At 43.5% G+C, this 14476-nt stretch overlaps 1 protein-coding gene across 3 annotated transcripts in view; it reads right to left on the bottom strand.

The window, feature by feature from the left end:
• Tbc1d1 (TBC1 domain family member 1) overlaps window positions 1-14476 on the bottom strand; it is a 176598-nt gene that overhangs the window by 35601 nt on the left and 126521 nt on the right. For all 3 annotated transcript variants that reach the window (XM_050149798.1, XM_050149799.1, XM_050149800.1), the window contains 2 exons: window positions 5718-5903; window positions 1358-1519 (listed from right to left, as the gene is read on the bottom strand). In XM_050149798.1, the coding sequence (XP_050005755.1) occupies window positions 1358-1519; window positions 5718-5903 (348 nt within the window). The remainder of the gene's footprint in view (window positions 1-1357; window positions 1520-5717; window positions 5904-14476) is intronic.

Raw genomic sequence — 14476 nt, 5'->3', positions numbered from 1 at the left:
ATTGGGAACAAGGTAAATGACACACAGTCATGGAAATGGCAAAACCCATTACTTAGTATGCCAACCTAGTAAGTTAAAAAAAAATGAGAGAAACATAATGATAAAGGACAGACTCACATGATTTTTGAGACAAAAAACAAATTTTGTGACAAACTGCTGGAACCATTTCCAGACTTCATTTCAAGCTATGTGCTCACCTCTGCAGGGATAAAGCAACTTTGGACTGGCAGATGGCAGAGAAAGGCGCCCACACTTCCCTCCTCCCATATCTAGGACAGCAGACTCAGGTGCCATGCTCCAGGGTTTCAGTGCATTTATTCTTCACAGCCACCATCATCAGGCACACCCTACACACGCACACGCTGAGGCTCACAGCTGGAATGATGCTCAGCACCGCAGAGTACTTACTGCTCTCACAGGGGCCTGAGACTGATATCCATATCATGTAACCACCCATAGCTCTGCCTCTGCCACCAGTAAGCACTGACACGGACACACTCTGGGCACTGACTGCCTCTGCCGCCTGTGGGCACTGACAGGGACACACTCTGGGCACTGACTGCCTCTGCCGCCTGTGGGCACTCACACGGACACACTCTGGGCACCCACTGCCTCTGCCGCCTGTGGGCACTCACACGGACACACTCTGGGCACCCACTGCCTCTGCCATCTGTGGGCACTCACACGGACACACTCTAGGCACCCACTGCCTCTGCCATCTGTGGGTACTCACACGGACACACTCTAGGCACCCACTGCCTCTGCCATCTGTGGGTACTCACACGGACACACTCTAGGCACCCACTGCCTCTGCCGTCTGTGGGTACTCATATGCAGACTCACACATATACATGGGCACTCACATAGACAGACTCACACATAAACACATAATTAAAAATGAAATACAACTTTTTAAACAAATTTAAAAACCAAGTGGGGCTCACAGAGAGAGGTTATCTTTGCTGAAGATCACACTACAAAGTGCTTACCTGGATGTGGTCCAAACCCAGACCCCCGCGAGATGAGCCGAGCACTCTGTTGTTTCCCTAGCAAACCCAACCATCAAAAAACCACACGTGGTTTCTCTTTAGTTTCCTAATTAATTTACCGTATTGCTTATCCAGCTCACAGGCAACTAAAACTAAGCCTTGGGTTTTCCTGTCAACATACTGGTCCCTGGTTTTCCGGGCATTTTCATCACTGTAATTAAGATCATGAATGGTGGTGGAACCCACATCAATCAATCACACATCTGGAAACACAGTGAGCAAAGATGAAAAGGCCAGACTGTCACAAAAATGGGGCTCGCAAATGCCTTCACTCTGCTCTTCTTGCCATCACAGAAGGTCACACTCACCTTGCCCAACAGCTGTGTGCATTCTTTCCATGTCAAATTTAATTTTGGATCTTCCTGGAGTGCTAAGCATCTTTTCCCACACGGTGGTTACTTCTTTAAGACAAGGAGTGACTTCTTCATAATCAAGCTTCAGGCGTTTGTTCAGCAGATCATTCTCAGAGGCTGGAAGAGATGAGGGGCGTAGGTGAGTAGAGGCCCCAGGGCTGCCAGCCGGAGGACTCCCCAGGCCCCTGCTCACCACTGCTGCGAGGTCAAGCTTAGGCAGCCAACAGCACAGGCACATTGAAACCACCTGCTTTCCTCCTCTTAGAAACGCGAAGATGTTTCTCTAGCCATACCACCTGTGCCCCATCCAGAGACTGAACGCTGTGTAAGAAAGGTAGCTGAGCAAGGCGGGTGAAGGAAGCCAGTCAGCAAGAAGCATTTCTCCATGGCTTCGGCTTCAGTTCCTGTCCTTGTTTTTTTTTGGTGATGGACGGTAGCCTAAAAATCAAACTCTTTCCTCTCCATGTTGACTTTCTTTTTTTAGTGTTTTATCACAGCAATAGAAAGTCAACTAGGACAACGCATCAGTCCCAACATCAGCACCAGTTTTCCGTGTCCCTAGGAAAAACCACAATCCCAGCTGCCAAGTGTCGACAACACAGACAGACTGAGATGGTGGTTAACTTTGCTCTGGGACGGAAGATTTCCGGAGCAGTAATTAGTACTGGATCATATATTCAAAGAGCAGAAAGCAGGCTTAGTGAGAGGAAGTCTTTGTCATGTGGGCGCCTCTATTTTCTTTCAACAAGAGCATGCAAACCAGCTTGGATCCTGGTCAATTTCAGGGGTCACTCACACCTGCAACTTCAACTTCTTTTAAGAAGTGCATGAATGGTTCCATGTATACGGTGCACCTTCTGATTGGGTCCTGGCTGACCTAGCTTCTATGTCAACGAGAAAGTTCTGCCTCCCCAGTCACTCCTACCAAGCTTCCTAAATATTTTTAGCATTTTAATATTTTAAGCAATCAGCTTGCTATTGTTGATTATTTCTCAGTAATACAGGTATGGCACAAACTAATGGATTGATGCTTCCTATATTAAATTTAGCAAGTTGATTACATTTTGACCACAAGACAAGCATTTCCTGGGCTGTACAGGTAAGATGAATGAGCTCAAACAGAAACACTCCAAGACCACCAGAATAAGAACTGCCAATAAACCTGCCAAGCAGTCAGGCAATATCACAGCCCTGGCAAGGTGACTAAGACAGCACACACACACACACACACACACACACACACACACACACACACACACACACACACGGCTGCTCATGCTGATCCACCTACTCATCCCTGGCAAGGCAGCACACATTCTGCTTTTGGTGTATACTGATTCTACTTCACCAATTATAGTCATGACTTCTAATACTCCCAAGAGGCAGCCCGACTCACGCTCCTTCTACAGGTATACCTCTGCTTTCATTTTGACTGGCTGAAAAGCACTGTTAGGACCCACATAATGAGCATTTCTGCCTTTTCAGTTTTCAACAGAGATCTCCATATACATAGATGTTATTTACCTGATGCCACACTTTGTAAGGCTATGACCACAAGATGTTTTTATTTATTATTATCGTCAGTACCCCCATGCCTCGGTGTGTGTGTATATGTGTTCGTGTGTATGAAGCTATAATGTAGGGCCCATAAGATAAAACAAAACCAACCAAAAACATCAAAATAAATAAATAAATGTCCTGGCTAATCAGAGAAGATTCCTTCTGCAATAGACAGAAACAAATATAGAGAGCCACAGCCGGACAATCAGACAAGGTGAGACAGTCTAGACCACTCGGTTCTAAACAGGATGTCTCCATCAGTTTCCTCCCCTCAGGCTCAGGGAACCTTACCAAAGAGGAGGAAGAAAGATCATAAAAGTCTGAGGGAAAGGAAACACGGCCTTCTAAACACATCAGGACTGCACATATGAAACTGTGGCTATATGCACAGGGCCTGTGTGGGCACTGCCAGATGGGCACCAGTGCTGAGAGATGGGGACAAAACCCCCATCTCTAACTGATAACCACTTGCAAATGAAAAATTAGTTTTCTCCACGCGAGTCTCACTACAGACACAGATCACTTTCAAGGGCAGGCCCCACACCCAGTAGCAGATGGCCAACACAAAGGGAACTCAGTGCCATCTTTAGATATTCTTTGTCTCTTTAAAAGTTTTTAAGATACCTGCTTTTAGAATTACCTTTAACAGTACACAAGGAAAAAGGAGTAAGAATAAAGCAGGAAAAGCTTAATACTGACCTATTCACAACTGCCCTTCCTGTTCTCCAACGGCTTAGAGCACCTGACAAGACAAGCCTACTCTTAGCTTCGATCCTCTCAGCAATGAGCGCGGGCTTCACTTCTAATCATCGCTCCAACTGCTTTGTTGGGCAGTATTTTCAGGTGTGTTACTTTTGTTTATGCTGCATTTGTTTAACTCTGTGAAGCTGTCTAAAACACCTGATGGTCACTAAAGAGTTGAATGGCCAATAGCAAGGCAGGAACAAGGATAGGGATGGCTGCTAGGCAGAGAGAGCAAATAGGAGGAGAAACAAGGAAGGAGAGGAGCAAGAGAACAAGGAGAGGAGGACACCAGGGCCCAGTCACCCAGTCAGCCACGGAGTAAGAAGGAAAATAAGACACACAGAAGTAAGAAAGATAAAGGCCCAGAGGCAAAAGGTAGTGGGGATAATTTAAGATAAGAAAAGCTGGTTAGAAACAAGCCAAGGCACGGTCTGGCACTCATATAGCTAAGAATAAGCCTCCGTGTGTGATTTACCTGGGAGCTGAGTGGTGGGCCCCCCAAAAAGCCAAAAGAGTAAACATCACACAACACACTGTTGGACTACAGTCCCATCAACAGGGTTTGTTCCTTCAGGTCACTGCTTCCTGATCAAACCTAACGATGCTGAGTCTTTATCACTTGGCATTTCACCAGTCTGCACTTTCTCAGCAGCAGGAGCTGCAGTCCTGGCATCTGGTGCTGCTGCAACTCAGAGGCCTGATCATGATGGGACAGCTACTCACTGTGACACCAGCAAAAAGGAGCCGCGGAGTTCTAACCAATAGGGCCTCATGGGACACAACACATTCTGAGAGATTACCCATGAGATGTGGTGTCTTAGTTACTTTCAACTTTATTCAATCTTCAAGGTCGTTGTTAAAGGACAAAAACCTGTGATGAAGGATAATGTTCAATGAAACACACTAATTTTGCAACTGCCTTAAGCAATGTCACTATGAGAGAAACTCCTGCTGCAGAAGCGTTAGACTTCCCACTCAAAAGCTTTAGGACTTCAGATCCAGGCAGCGCCTTACACACTAGAGTCCGCTTGTTTCCCACAGGGGACACATGTGTGAATGCATGAGCTACTCTGGAAAGGGCAACTATCGATTAAAGTCTTGAAATGAAACAGGAAACCAAACCTAAACTTTCTAAGTTCCTTATAGTTTGATAATATCGGTTATTAGTGGAATAATCTTTTTCTACATTGTGAAGATGTGTTGCTGCTAAAGCACCTTCTGATTGAATAAATAAAGAGACAAATGGCCAATAGCTAGGCTGGGAGGGCAGGCGTGACTTCTGGGAAGAGAGAGGAACTCTGGGAAGAAGAAAGGTTGGATTCACTGGTGATATGCAGAGCAAGTAAGATGGAAGAAAGGTAATGAGCAGATTAGTATAAACAGGTTAATTTAAGTTATAAGAGCCAGTTAAGAATAAGCCTAGCTAAGGCAAATCTTTCATACTGAATAAGAAGTCTCTGTGTCTTTATTTTGGTGCTGGCAGTCCAGAGAAAGTTCACCTACAGTTGGTATCTGTACAGGTAAAGCTCAGATAACTTTTTTTCTTCAGGAAATCACTAAACAACCACATAAAATGATGTTATACACTTTAAGTATTTACATAGGATCAGTTTATTCTCAGTATCTTGGCAGAAACTATGGCTGGGCATAAAAAAAGGTAAAAAAAAAAACAACCATAAACCCACCACAGAACTATCATCACAATAAACAGACCAACCGACCAATCAACATAAACCACTTCTGAGGCTCAGAGCTTAAATGGTGCTTATATTTCAGAAGTTACAGACATGGTACTTACGATGCCAGGGAGGAATACATAACACAGGAAGATTCCCTTAAATGTCTGGAAAGTAAATGGCCCAGTGCTACTTAGAAAAGGTAAACAGACAGGACAAGCATCCATCTCTTGTTGCTTTAAGACTGATCCTGACGGCTGTTTTTAAGGGTAAATCTCATGTGAAAGGATCAACTAAGACCATCAGTTCTGATCGGCTTCCAACTCCAAACCAACCTTGCAGCTTCTGATTCTCCTTCTCCATCCTGAGCAGCAGTATCTGTTGCAGAATAGCCTTTCTCCATAGCTCTCGAAGCTCGCGTGATGTTCTCTTCTTTTCTTCTGGTACAGGGCCGAATGGTCCATCTTCACACACTGGTTCTAAAGGGGATCGTGGAGGGAGCTCTCCCAGCTCTGAATAATCTGTAAATGAAAAGGACATGGCAAGATGACATTTCTCTCCTTTTAAAATTCCCCCCACCCTTTGTGTGTGTGGATTGGTTCTCTCCTTCCACCTGTATGTGGGTCCTTGGGACAGAACTCAGGTCACTGGTGTCATCCCACCAGTCTTGGAATGGTCTCTTTCAACAATAAAAAGTATGTATTCAATCCTTTATCAATTCTGAAATTTCTGCTCAATTAGCTAAGGCACAACACCGGCAAATGTAAAATTTATGTTTTGGAGCTGGCAAAGAGGGCTCGACAGGTAAAGGAGGTAAAGATGTGTGTCACTAAGGTTGGCAACCTGGGTTTGATCTCCTGGACCCACATAAAGGATAGAAAGAACTAACTCCTGGAAGTTGTCCTCTGACCTTCACAGGAGTGATGTGGCGCATGCATGCTTGTGCCACCCCTCACAGACACAAACAAACCAATGTAATCTAAAAATTATATTTTAATATTCACCACAATATCTTATGTATGAGTCACAAATGTGAAACATGACACATTAAGTAGGAAGCGAAAGCTGGAGGGGTTGGGAAAATGTTTAAGGACACGTTTTAGGGTTTAAGATTAAATAACCTTCAGAGGTATTTAGTAACAACCATACAGTTGTTACTATGTTTCTATAGCCACTTATTTAATATAACCACCCTAAGACACTGGTATTTAGTTTTATAAACTGTCTAGTTGTGCATTTAGAAGAACCTCAATAACAACAAACAAACAAGGTATAAGTGTGTGAGAGACTTGCCCAGGGTCACCTGGCTAGGCAGCAGGGGAACCAGCCTGGGAACACAGCAGCCTGGCTTACACAAGCATTCTTGCTGCCACACTGTTAGATAGTCTGAGAGAGTTAAATGTCCTTAGGGACAATATGAACCAGCACTGTTAATAGATCCCCAAGCGCAGGACACTGTACTGGGCATCTGCACAGGTAGTCACTCATCTGGACAACTGTAGAAATACACAATTGCCTGAAAAGGAAACTGAGGCCCAGAAAGACCAATGGACTAAGCAAGCAGCTGTATAGGGATTCCACGGGAGTCACCTGCTTATCACGAGAAGCAACTTCACCTCCAACGTCCCCATGTCCGTTTCTAAATACCTGTGTTTTGTTTAACTCCTCGAATTTCATGAATGGAAATCCCTTTATCTGCAGAAACTATGTTCCTGTTACACATGATACTGTGAGCCTAGCACTAACAGGCAACAGAGGTCCCTGAACAACTGGATCCCACACGACAAGCAGCATTTCAGGAGCTACTGGGTATACTGAACTTAAGATCTGTGATTGAAACACCCTTCACAGGCAGCTTACGTCTAAAATCACCCAAACAAAATCAGTTCAGACTGGCAGCTCCAACACAATCCTGTGTTCGCGTTTCCCTAGCCGCCATTGGTACTGTACGGTCACTGCCTTTCTTGAAGTTGAGTTTCCTACTATGAGATCCTTGAGCACACACCGAAGCACAAAATGCTTCATTTCTTCTAATAACCTGCCCATCTGAACTAAAAACACTGGGTTGTAACTTGGTCAGGAACAAGGAATACTCTTAGTGGTTTAAGCTGCTTGGTCTCACTCCTAGTGGTTTAGGCTGCTTGGTCTCAAGTCCAGTGCAGCTTCTGACCAGAGCTGTCTACAGAGGCTATGAAGGACCAGTTGTGACCTCAGTTTTCCTCAAAACTGCAAGATTGCAAGCACCGTTTTGAGGTGACGATGACCCAAGGTTTAAGATATAAATCCCTTCCTAATGTTCTCTGCCTTTGCCTACTTGCAAGCCATCAAGGCAGTTTGCTGGGGGACACAGATAAGCTTGTCTGATTTTCGCAAGGTCGTATGAAAGACTTCAAACCAAAACCAATTAGAAGAGGTGGGGAAGGACATCGTGAAAGGAAAATCCACCAAGAGGACACTGTAATTCTAACATCTATGCACCAAGCACAAAAACACCCAAATTCCTAAAAGAAACACTAGAGCTTAAATTACATATTAAGCCACACCCACTGATAGTGGAAGCCTTCTCTCACCAATAGACAGGTCAAATAGAGAATTACTGGAGCTGACTGACATTACAAACTAAATGGACCTAACATATTACACAAAAGAATATACCTTCTTCTCAGTAACTCACATGACTTTATCCAAAACTGAACAAATACTCTGATACAAAGCAAGACTCAACAGACACAAGAAGATTGGCATGACACCTGGCACCCTATCTTACCACCATGGATTAAAGCTGGATTTCAACAACAGAAAACCTACAAACTCATGGAAAAGAAACAACTCTCTACTGAATAAAAAGTGGGTCATGACAGAAATTAAGAAAGAAATTAAAAACTTTCAAGAATTGGGTGAAAATGAATACACAGCATACTCAAACACGAGATACAATGAAGGCAGTTCTAAGAGACAAGTTCATAACGCTAAGTTATGTTAAATATCTGGAGAACTCTCATGCTAGTAACTTAACAGCATATTTGGAAGCTCTAGAACAAAGAAATCAAACCTTTGGAGTATATGGCAAGAAACAATAAAACTCAGAGCTGAAATTAAAAAAAAAAAACAGAAACAGCAACAACAAAGCAACACAAAGACTCAATGGAACAGAGTTGGTTCTTTGAGAAAAAAAAATCAGTAATATTGACAAACCTTTATCCAAATTAACTAAAAGGCACAAAAAGAAGATCCAAATTAACAACCCAAGGGGTGAAAGGGGGGGGCCTAACAACAGACACTAAAGAAATCCAGAAAATCCTGAGGACATGTTTGTAAAAAGGCTACACTCCACCTAACCAAAAAATCTAAAAGAAATGGATAGTTTTCTTGATAGCTACCACTTACCAAAGTTAGATCAAGATCAGATAATAAATTTAACAAATAGCCCAATTTAAAAAACAGGGCTATAATCCCTACTGAAAAACAAGTAGTCATTAAAAGTATACCAATCAAAAAAAAGTCCAGGGCCAGATGGTTTTAGCAAAGAATTCTACCGGATTTTCAAAGAAGAGTTAATGCCAACACTTCTCAAACTGTTCCACAGAGAAGAAACAAAGGATCACTGCCCAATTTGTTTTATGAGCCGGGCGGTGGTGGCGCACACCTTTAATCCCAGTACTCGGGAGGCAGAGGCAGGCGGATCTCTGGGAGTTCGAGGCCAGCCTGGTCTAGCTAGTTCCAGGACAGGCACCAAAGCTACAGAGAAACCCTGTCTTGAAAAACCAATTTTTTCCAATTTGTTTTATGAGGCCAGTTACCCTGATACCCAAACCACATAAAGACCCAACAAGGAAAGAGAATTACAGACTAATTTCTCTTAGGAACATAGATGCAAATATTCTCAATAAAATATTTGCAAACCTAATCCAGTAATATATCAAAAAGATCTTCCACCTTGATCAAGTAGGCTTCACCCCAGAGAGGCAGGGACAGTTCAACATATGTAAATTGAGAAATGAAATCCTCTATATAAACAAAATGAAAGACAAAAACCACATGATCATTTCATTAGATACCGAAAAGGCCTTTGACAAAAATCTAATACCCCATTCATGAAAAAAGCCCTGGAGAGATCAGGGATACAAGAGACATACCTCAATCTAATAAAGGCAGTTTACAGCAAACCTATAGCCAACATCAGCCTAAATGGAGAGAAACTCAAAAGCATTTTCCCTAAAATCAGAAACAAGAGTAGGTTGTCTGCTTTCCCCGTATCTATTCAATATAGTATTTGAGAGTCTTAGCTAGAGCAGTAATGTAACTGAAAGAGACCAAGGGGATTACATTGAAAAGGAAAAAGTCAAAGTACCTTTACTTGTAGATGATAAGATCTCACACATAAGTGACTTTCAAAATTCTACCAGGAAACTCCTATAGCTGATCCACACTTTCAGCACAGTGACTGGATACAAAATCAGATCACTATAATATATACAATTGACAGACTGAAAAAGGAATCAGGAAAACAACACTTTCCATAATAGCCTCAAATAATATAAAATTTCTTGAGGTAACTCTAAGCAAGCAAGTGAAAGACCTGTATAATAAAAACTTTGAGACATTGAAGAAAGAAAATGAAGATGATATCAGAAGATGGAAAGATCTCCCATGCTCATGGGTTGGTAGGATTACTCTAGTAAAAATGGCCATCCTATCAAGAACAATCTACAGATTCAATTCAATTTCCATCAAAAGTCCAACACAACTCTTCACATATCTTAAAAGGAAAATTTATAGTTTCACATGAAAACATACACACAAAACCCCAGGATAGCTAAAACAATCATGAATAATAAAAGCTGTGGGAGGTATCACCATTCTTGACCTCAAATTGTACTATAGCTATAATAAAAAACAAACAAACACATGATACTGGCACAAAAACAGCTATGTCTCAACAGTGGAATAGAATAGAAGAACCAGACCAAAATCCATACATCTATCAACACCTGATTTTTTGTTTTTGTTTTTCAAGACAGGGTTTCTCTGTAGCTTTGGTGCCTGTCCTGAAACTAGCTCTTGTAGACCAGGTTGGCCTCGAACTCCCAGAGATCCGCCTGCCTCTGCCTCCCAAGTGCTGGGATTAAAGGCGTGCGCCACCACCGCCTGGCTTGACACCTGATTTTTTTAAAAGCCAAAAATATAGACTGATCTAACTGGATGTCAGCATGTAGAATAATGTAAATAGATCCATACGTATCACTATGCACAAAACTCAACTCAAAATAGATCAAAGACTTTAAGATAAAACCAGATAAAACATAAAATGCTGATAGAAGAAAAAGAGGGGAATAGACTTGAACTCATTGGCACAGGAAAAGACTTTCTGAACAGAACGCTGTTAGCTCAGGCACTAAGATCAATAATTAATAAGTGTAGCTTCATGAAACTGAAAAGTTTCTGCATGGCAAAGGACACCATCATCTGTTTTATTAAACCAATATGAGTGATAAATTTTTACAGTGTACAAGAACACTCTCCCACATCACTCACCCATTGTTTGTGGGAGTACAAATTTGTACACCACCATGGAACCCCCAAAACAAACAACAAATATAAGAGCATCCCAGTAAAGTGAACCAGTGAAGCCTGGAACATCCTGGAAAGATTGAAGAGAAAAGAAAGAAATCAGAGGGGCAGAATATAGCATAGCCTTGTACAGCATGCAATATTGGTAACAAGTGACTGGGCTGCAACTCTCTAAAAATAACTTTATTCTTAAATTACATAAACTCTATCCATCTATCTCATTGAGAGCTACAGAGATAGGTGGATATTTATCACATATACCTTTATATACATATAACTTTATAAGAACATCACAGACTCAGTATTAATCCTCATGAGACCAAGCATCCATCCACTTCAGCTCAGAACAATAGTGAAATAAAACCAAGTTCTATTCCCAAGGTGATAGCTGAATGGGTCCCATTCCAAACAGTATCAGGAGTGGTTGAAGACAACTCAACAGCGGTGACAAGAGTTCAAAGGGCCATTAATGATGAATGAGCCAACCAACCCTAACTGAACCCTCTGTGGGACTGGGGGCCGTCAAGTGCTGAGTCCTGAGATATAAGTGCAGCTTTCAAGGCCAGGGAACTGTGTGAAATAAAGCATGGGCAAAGCAGCAGAGAGAATCAGAGACCACAAAGAGTTCCACCAAGACCCGGGTCAAGTTGGTAAGCTGGGTCAACACACGAAGGCCACCTGCTAAGTAAGACCTCTACCCTGATGGACATGCAGAGGAGAAGTGAAACAACGGTGTGCCACAACTTCTGTGTCAGAGTGTCAGAAAGCAGGAACCAGCTGACTGGAACCCACACTAGGCCCTCAGATTTCATCCACAAGGGGTTTTAAAAAGTCGTCAGATCACTCAGCATTGTGATTTACACTCTGGTGTCCAGGATTACAGTTGATGATCAAGCTTCCTCTCCCCAGAGCTTACAATGGGCACAGAGAAAAGATCTGTCTCAGAGCTCCCTCCAACAGCATGTGGTCCCCGTGGATAAAAACGTAGCAACAAGTTCAGTCCTCAGAATGCTTCTCAGAGTGTGGCCCCAGCAGCATCAACAAGAAGCAACCCTGACAGGCGTGAGAAAGGCAGCCTTGGCTCCAACCATCCAGGCCTGAGAAATCATACACCGAAGGGTAGACCCAGTGAACGAGGCCTACACAACTGGAATTCTACTCACATACATGTTTGAAAGCCCCGGATGTGGGTGTCGGCATGTTCACTGCTGCTACATTTTCATCGTTTGCCTTAACTGGTGGCTTCATACTATGTGACACTGTAACATGAGACATGTCTTGTATTTACTTTTTGCAGTGCTGAGGACCTTAACGAGGGCTTCGGGAACACTCAGCTAACCCCTTAGCCCCAGGCGTACCTTTAAATAAATTTCACATTAAACAATGACTCTAGCCATCATGTGCACCCTGACCATTAAATAAAGTACAAAAATACATGTGTCTTTTCAAACACTGGCCAAATCACATTATCTTAGTCAAAGGCAATTGTTTGAACTAAAATTAATACCATTTTCTTAAGAAATGCATTCAGAAAGGGGTCCCTCCCTGCTGACCCAGATCCACCACCCACACAAATCAAGTCATAATAAACTTCCTTCCAAAAAACCCCAGATCTGAGTATAAATAGACAGGGGCGGAGACCAGTGAGTCACTCAGTACAACAGTAAGATATACTACAAAAAGCTAGGGCTAGATTTCCCAACCCATGTTGTTTAGCTAACTGCAGTGAAGAGGCTTGTTTGGAGTGGAGCTTCTAGCCACCCCCCTCCCCTCCACTGCTGTGCACCTCTTCCCAGCCCACCTCTGTAAACCAGGATGCTCCTGGACCACCGGCTCTCTCTGCTGCTCAGCTGCTACGGAGGCATGGGAAAGAGAACCACAGAGAAGACACCCACTTCCTCACTCACCCTCAAGCTTCTCCCAGCCATGGCACAGGTGTAACCATGGCACACATGTTACAGGGGCTAACAGTGGAGCAGAGAAGAGTCAAGAGATTAATTATACCATAAAGAAGAGAAGGGGAGAGAGCGAGTATGCTGGGCAGAGCTGTCTCAGGTTGGACTTCTACATCTGGACCTAATCTCCTACCCAATACCATCATATTGGGGGCCAGAGCATCCACATAGGACTATGTTGCAGGGGAGGGGCACACATCGACCCACAGCAGGGGCAAATGCCACTCTAAAATGCCCCCTTGTTCTACTTCCACAAACTGTTTTGGCTCAGTGCTCAACAGGAATTCTGTAAACATGATAAATCTACCGAATGATCCTGGGGACACTACGTCTTATACATTTTAGACATTCATTAAAATTTTCATTAGGGACATGGCAAGGAGTATTACAAGGGCTGGATGTTACCCTCTTTAAAAAGACTATCTCACACACACATATACAACAAAACAATAGAAGAGCTATTGTGTAAAGGACGACACTGAAGTCTGAGTAGAAAAGACAGACAGACTGTAACAGGGCAGCACAACTGGCAACTTCCAAGAGAAATTTAATCTTCCCTTTTCTGGCCGGAGAAGTGTAAACATTTCCCTTCATATTTGCATATTTTTGTATATTTATGAAACCATACATCTTTAAAGGGCCGGTTTCCTGCAGTCCTGTTTCCCCAGGATAAGCGTTCTCCCGGCCCTTCATGGAACTGTCTCTGCATGAGCCATTTGCTAGCACTGCAATGGGGTAGCTCCTTGGCCATAACTGCTCTTTAAAGGGCCAGAATGGCAAGGCAGGCTCTGAAGCTCTTAGCATGTGCCCGCTGAGCCAAGGTTCTGAAGCAGGGCTTCAGGAAGAGCAAAGTAGGGTGCACACCAGGAACCCTGAAGAGGGGCACTGGAAGTTTACAGCCGGGTCACAGCACAGCCTGTGCTGGGTGAGCATTTCTTAGTGCTGGGGAAGGGAAGAAAGCAGGAAGAGGAAGTGGGTAGTACTGTAAGAATCTCAGGGAGAGGGTAGCACGAGTGCTGTAGGAAAGGGGAGAATCAGAATCTCACCAGAGCCTTTGGTCAGGACGCTGCTAGTCACAGCAGGTCTGAAGCAGAACTCCATGCTTGAGTGGCCAAAAGCTCCAGATATAACCTCTGTTGCCCCCCACGCCCAGAAGCATCCGTCAAGGATACCCTAGTCCCATCCGCTTATTATGCAATGGTTATATGTGATCTAAGGTTGGACTCCATGAAAGGAAGCCCAAGGCCCGAGAGCCAGGAAATACTTTTGTGCTTTGCTGGGGAGAGGGGATGGGGAAAATCCATGCAACAAAACAAAAGGCTTAAATAGTGGACCCAGTTCTTCCCCAGCTCCTGCAGTGTGCAGCTTGTTAAATGTGGGATGCGGCCCTTCTCCCTGGAAAAGCCAGCACTCAGGCTCCCTAAGAGGATGAGGCTGTCTGCAGTCTGTGTGATGACAGCTTCAACTGGCCGGCCCAACATCCCTACTACCATCAGGCAGACGCTGTCGCTATACTGTGCATATTATGGATAAGGAGGTCACCAAATCACTGTTAGCAGACAGGTCAC

The sequence above is a fragment of the Alexandromys fortis genome, unplaced genomic scaffold, assembly GCF_014885135.2.
Source record: "Alexandromys fortis isolate MF-2015 unplaced genomic scaffold, M_Fortis_MF-2015_v1.1 scaffold_0, whole genome shotgun sequence".
Lineage (NCBI taxonomy): Eukaryota > Metazoa > Chordata > Mammalia > Rodentia > Cricetidae > Alexandromys > Alexandromys fortis.
Note: the sequence above shows the minus strand (reverse complement) of the source record. Positions and strands in the feature narration are given on the sequence as shown.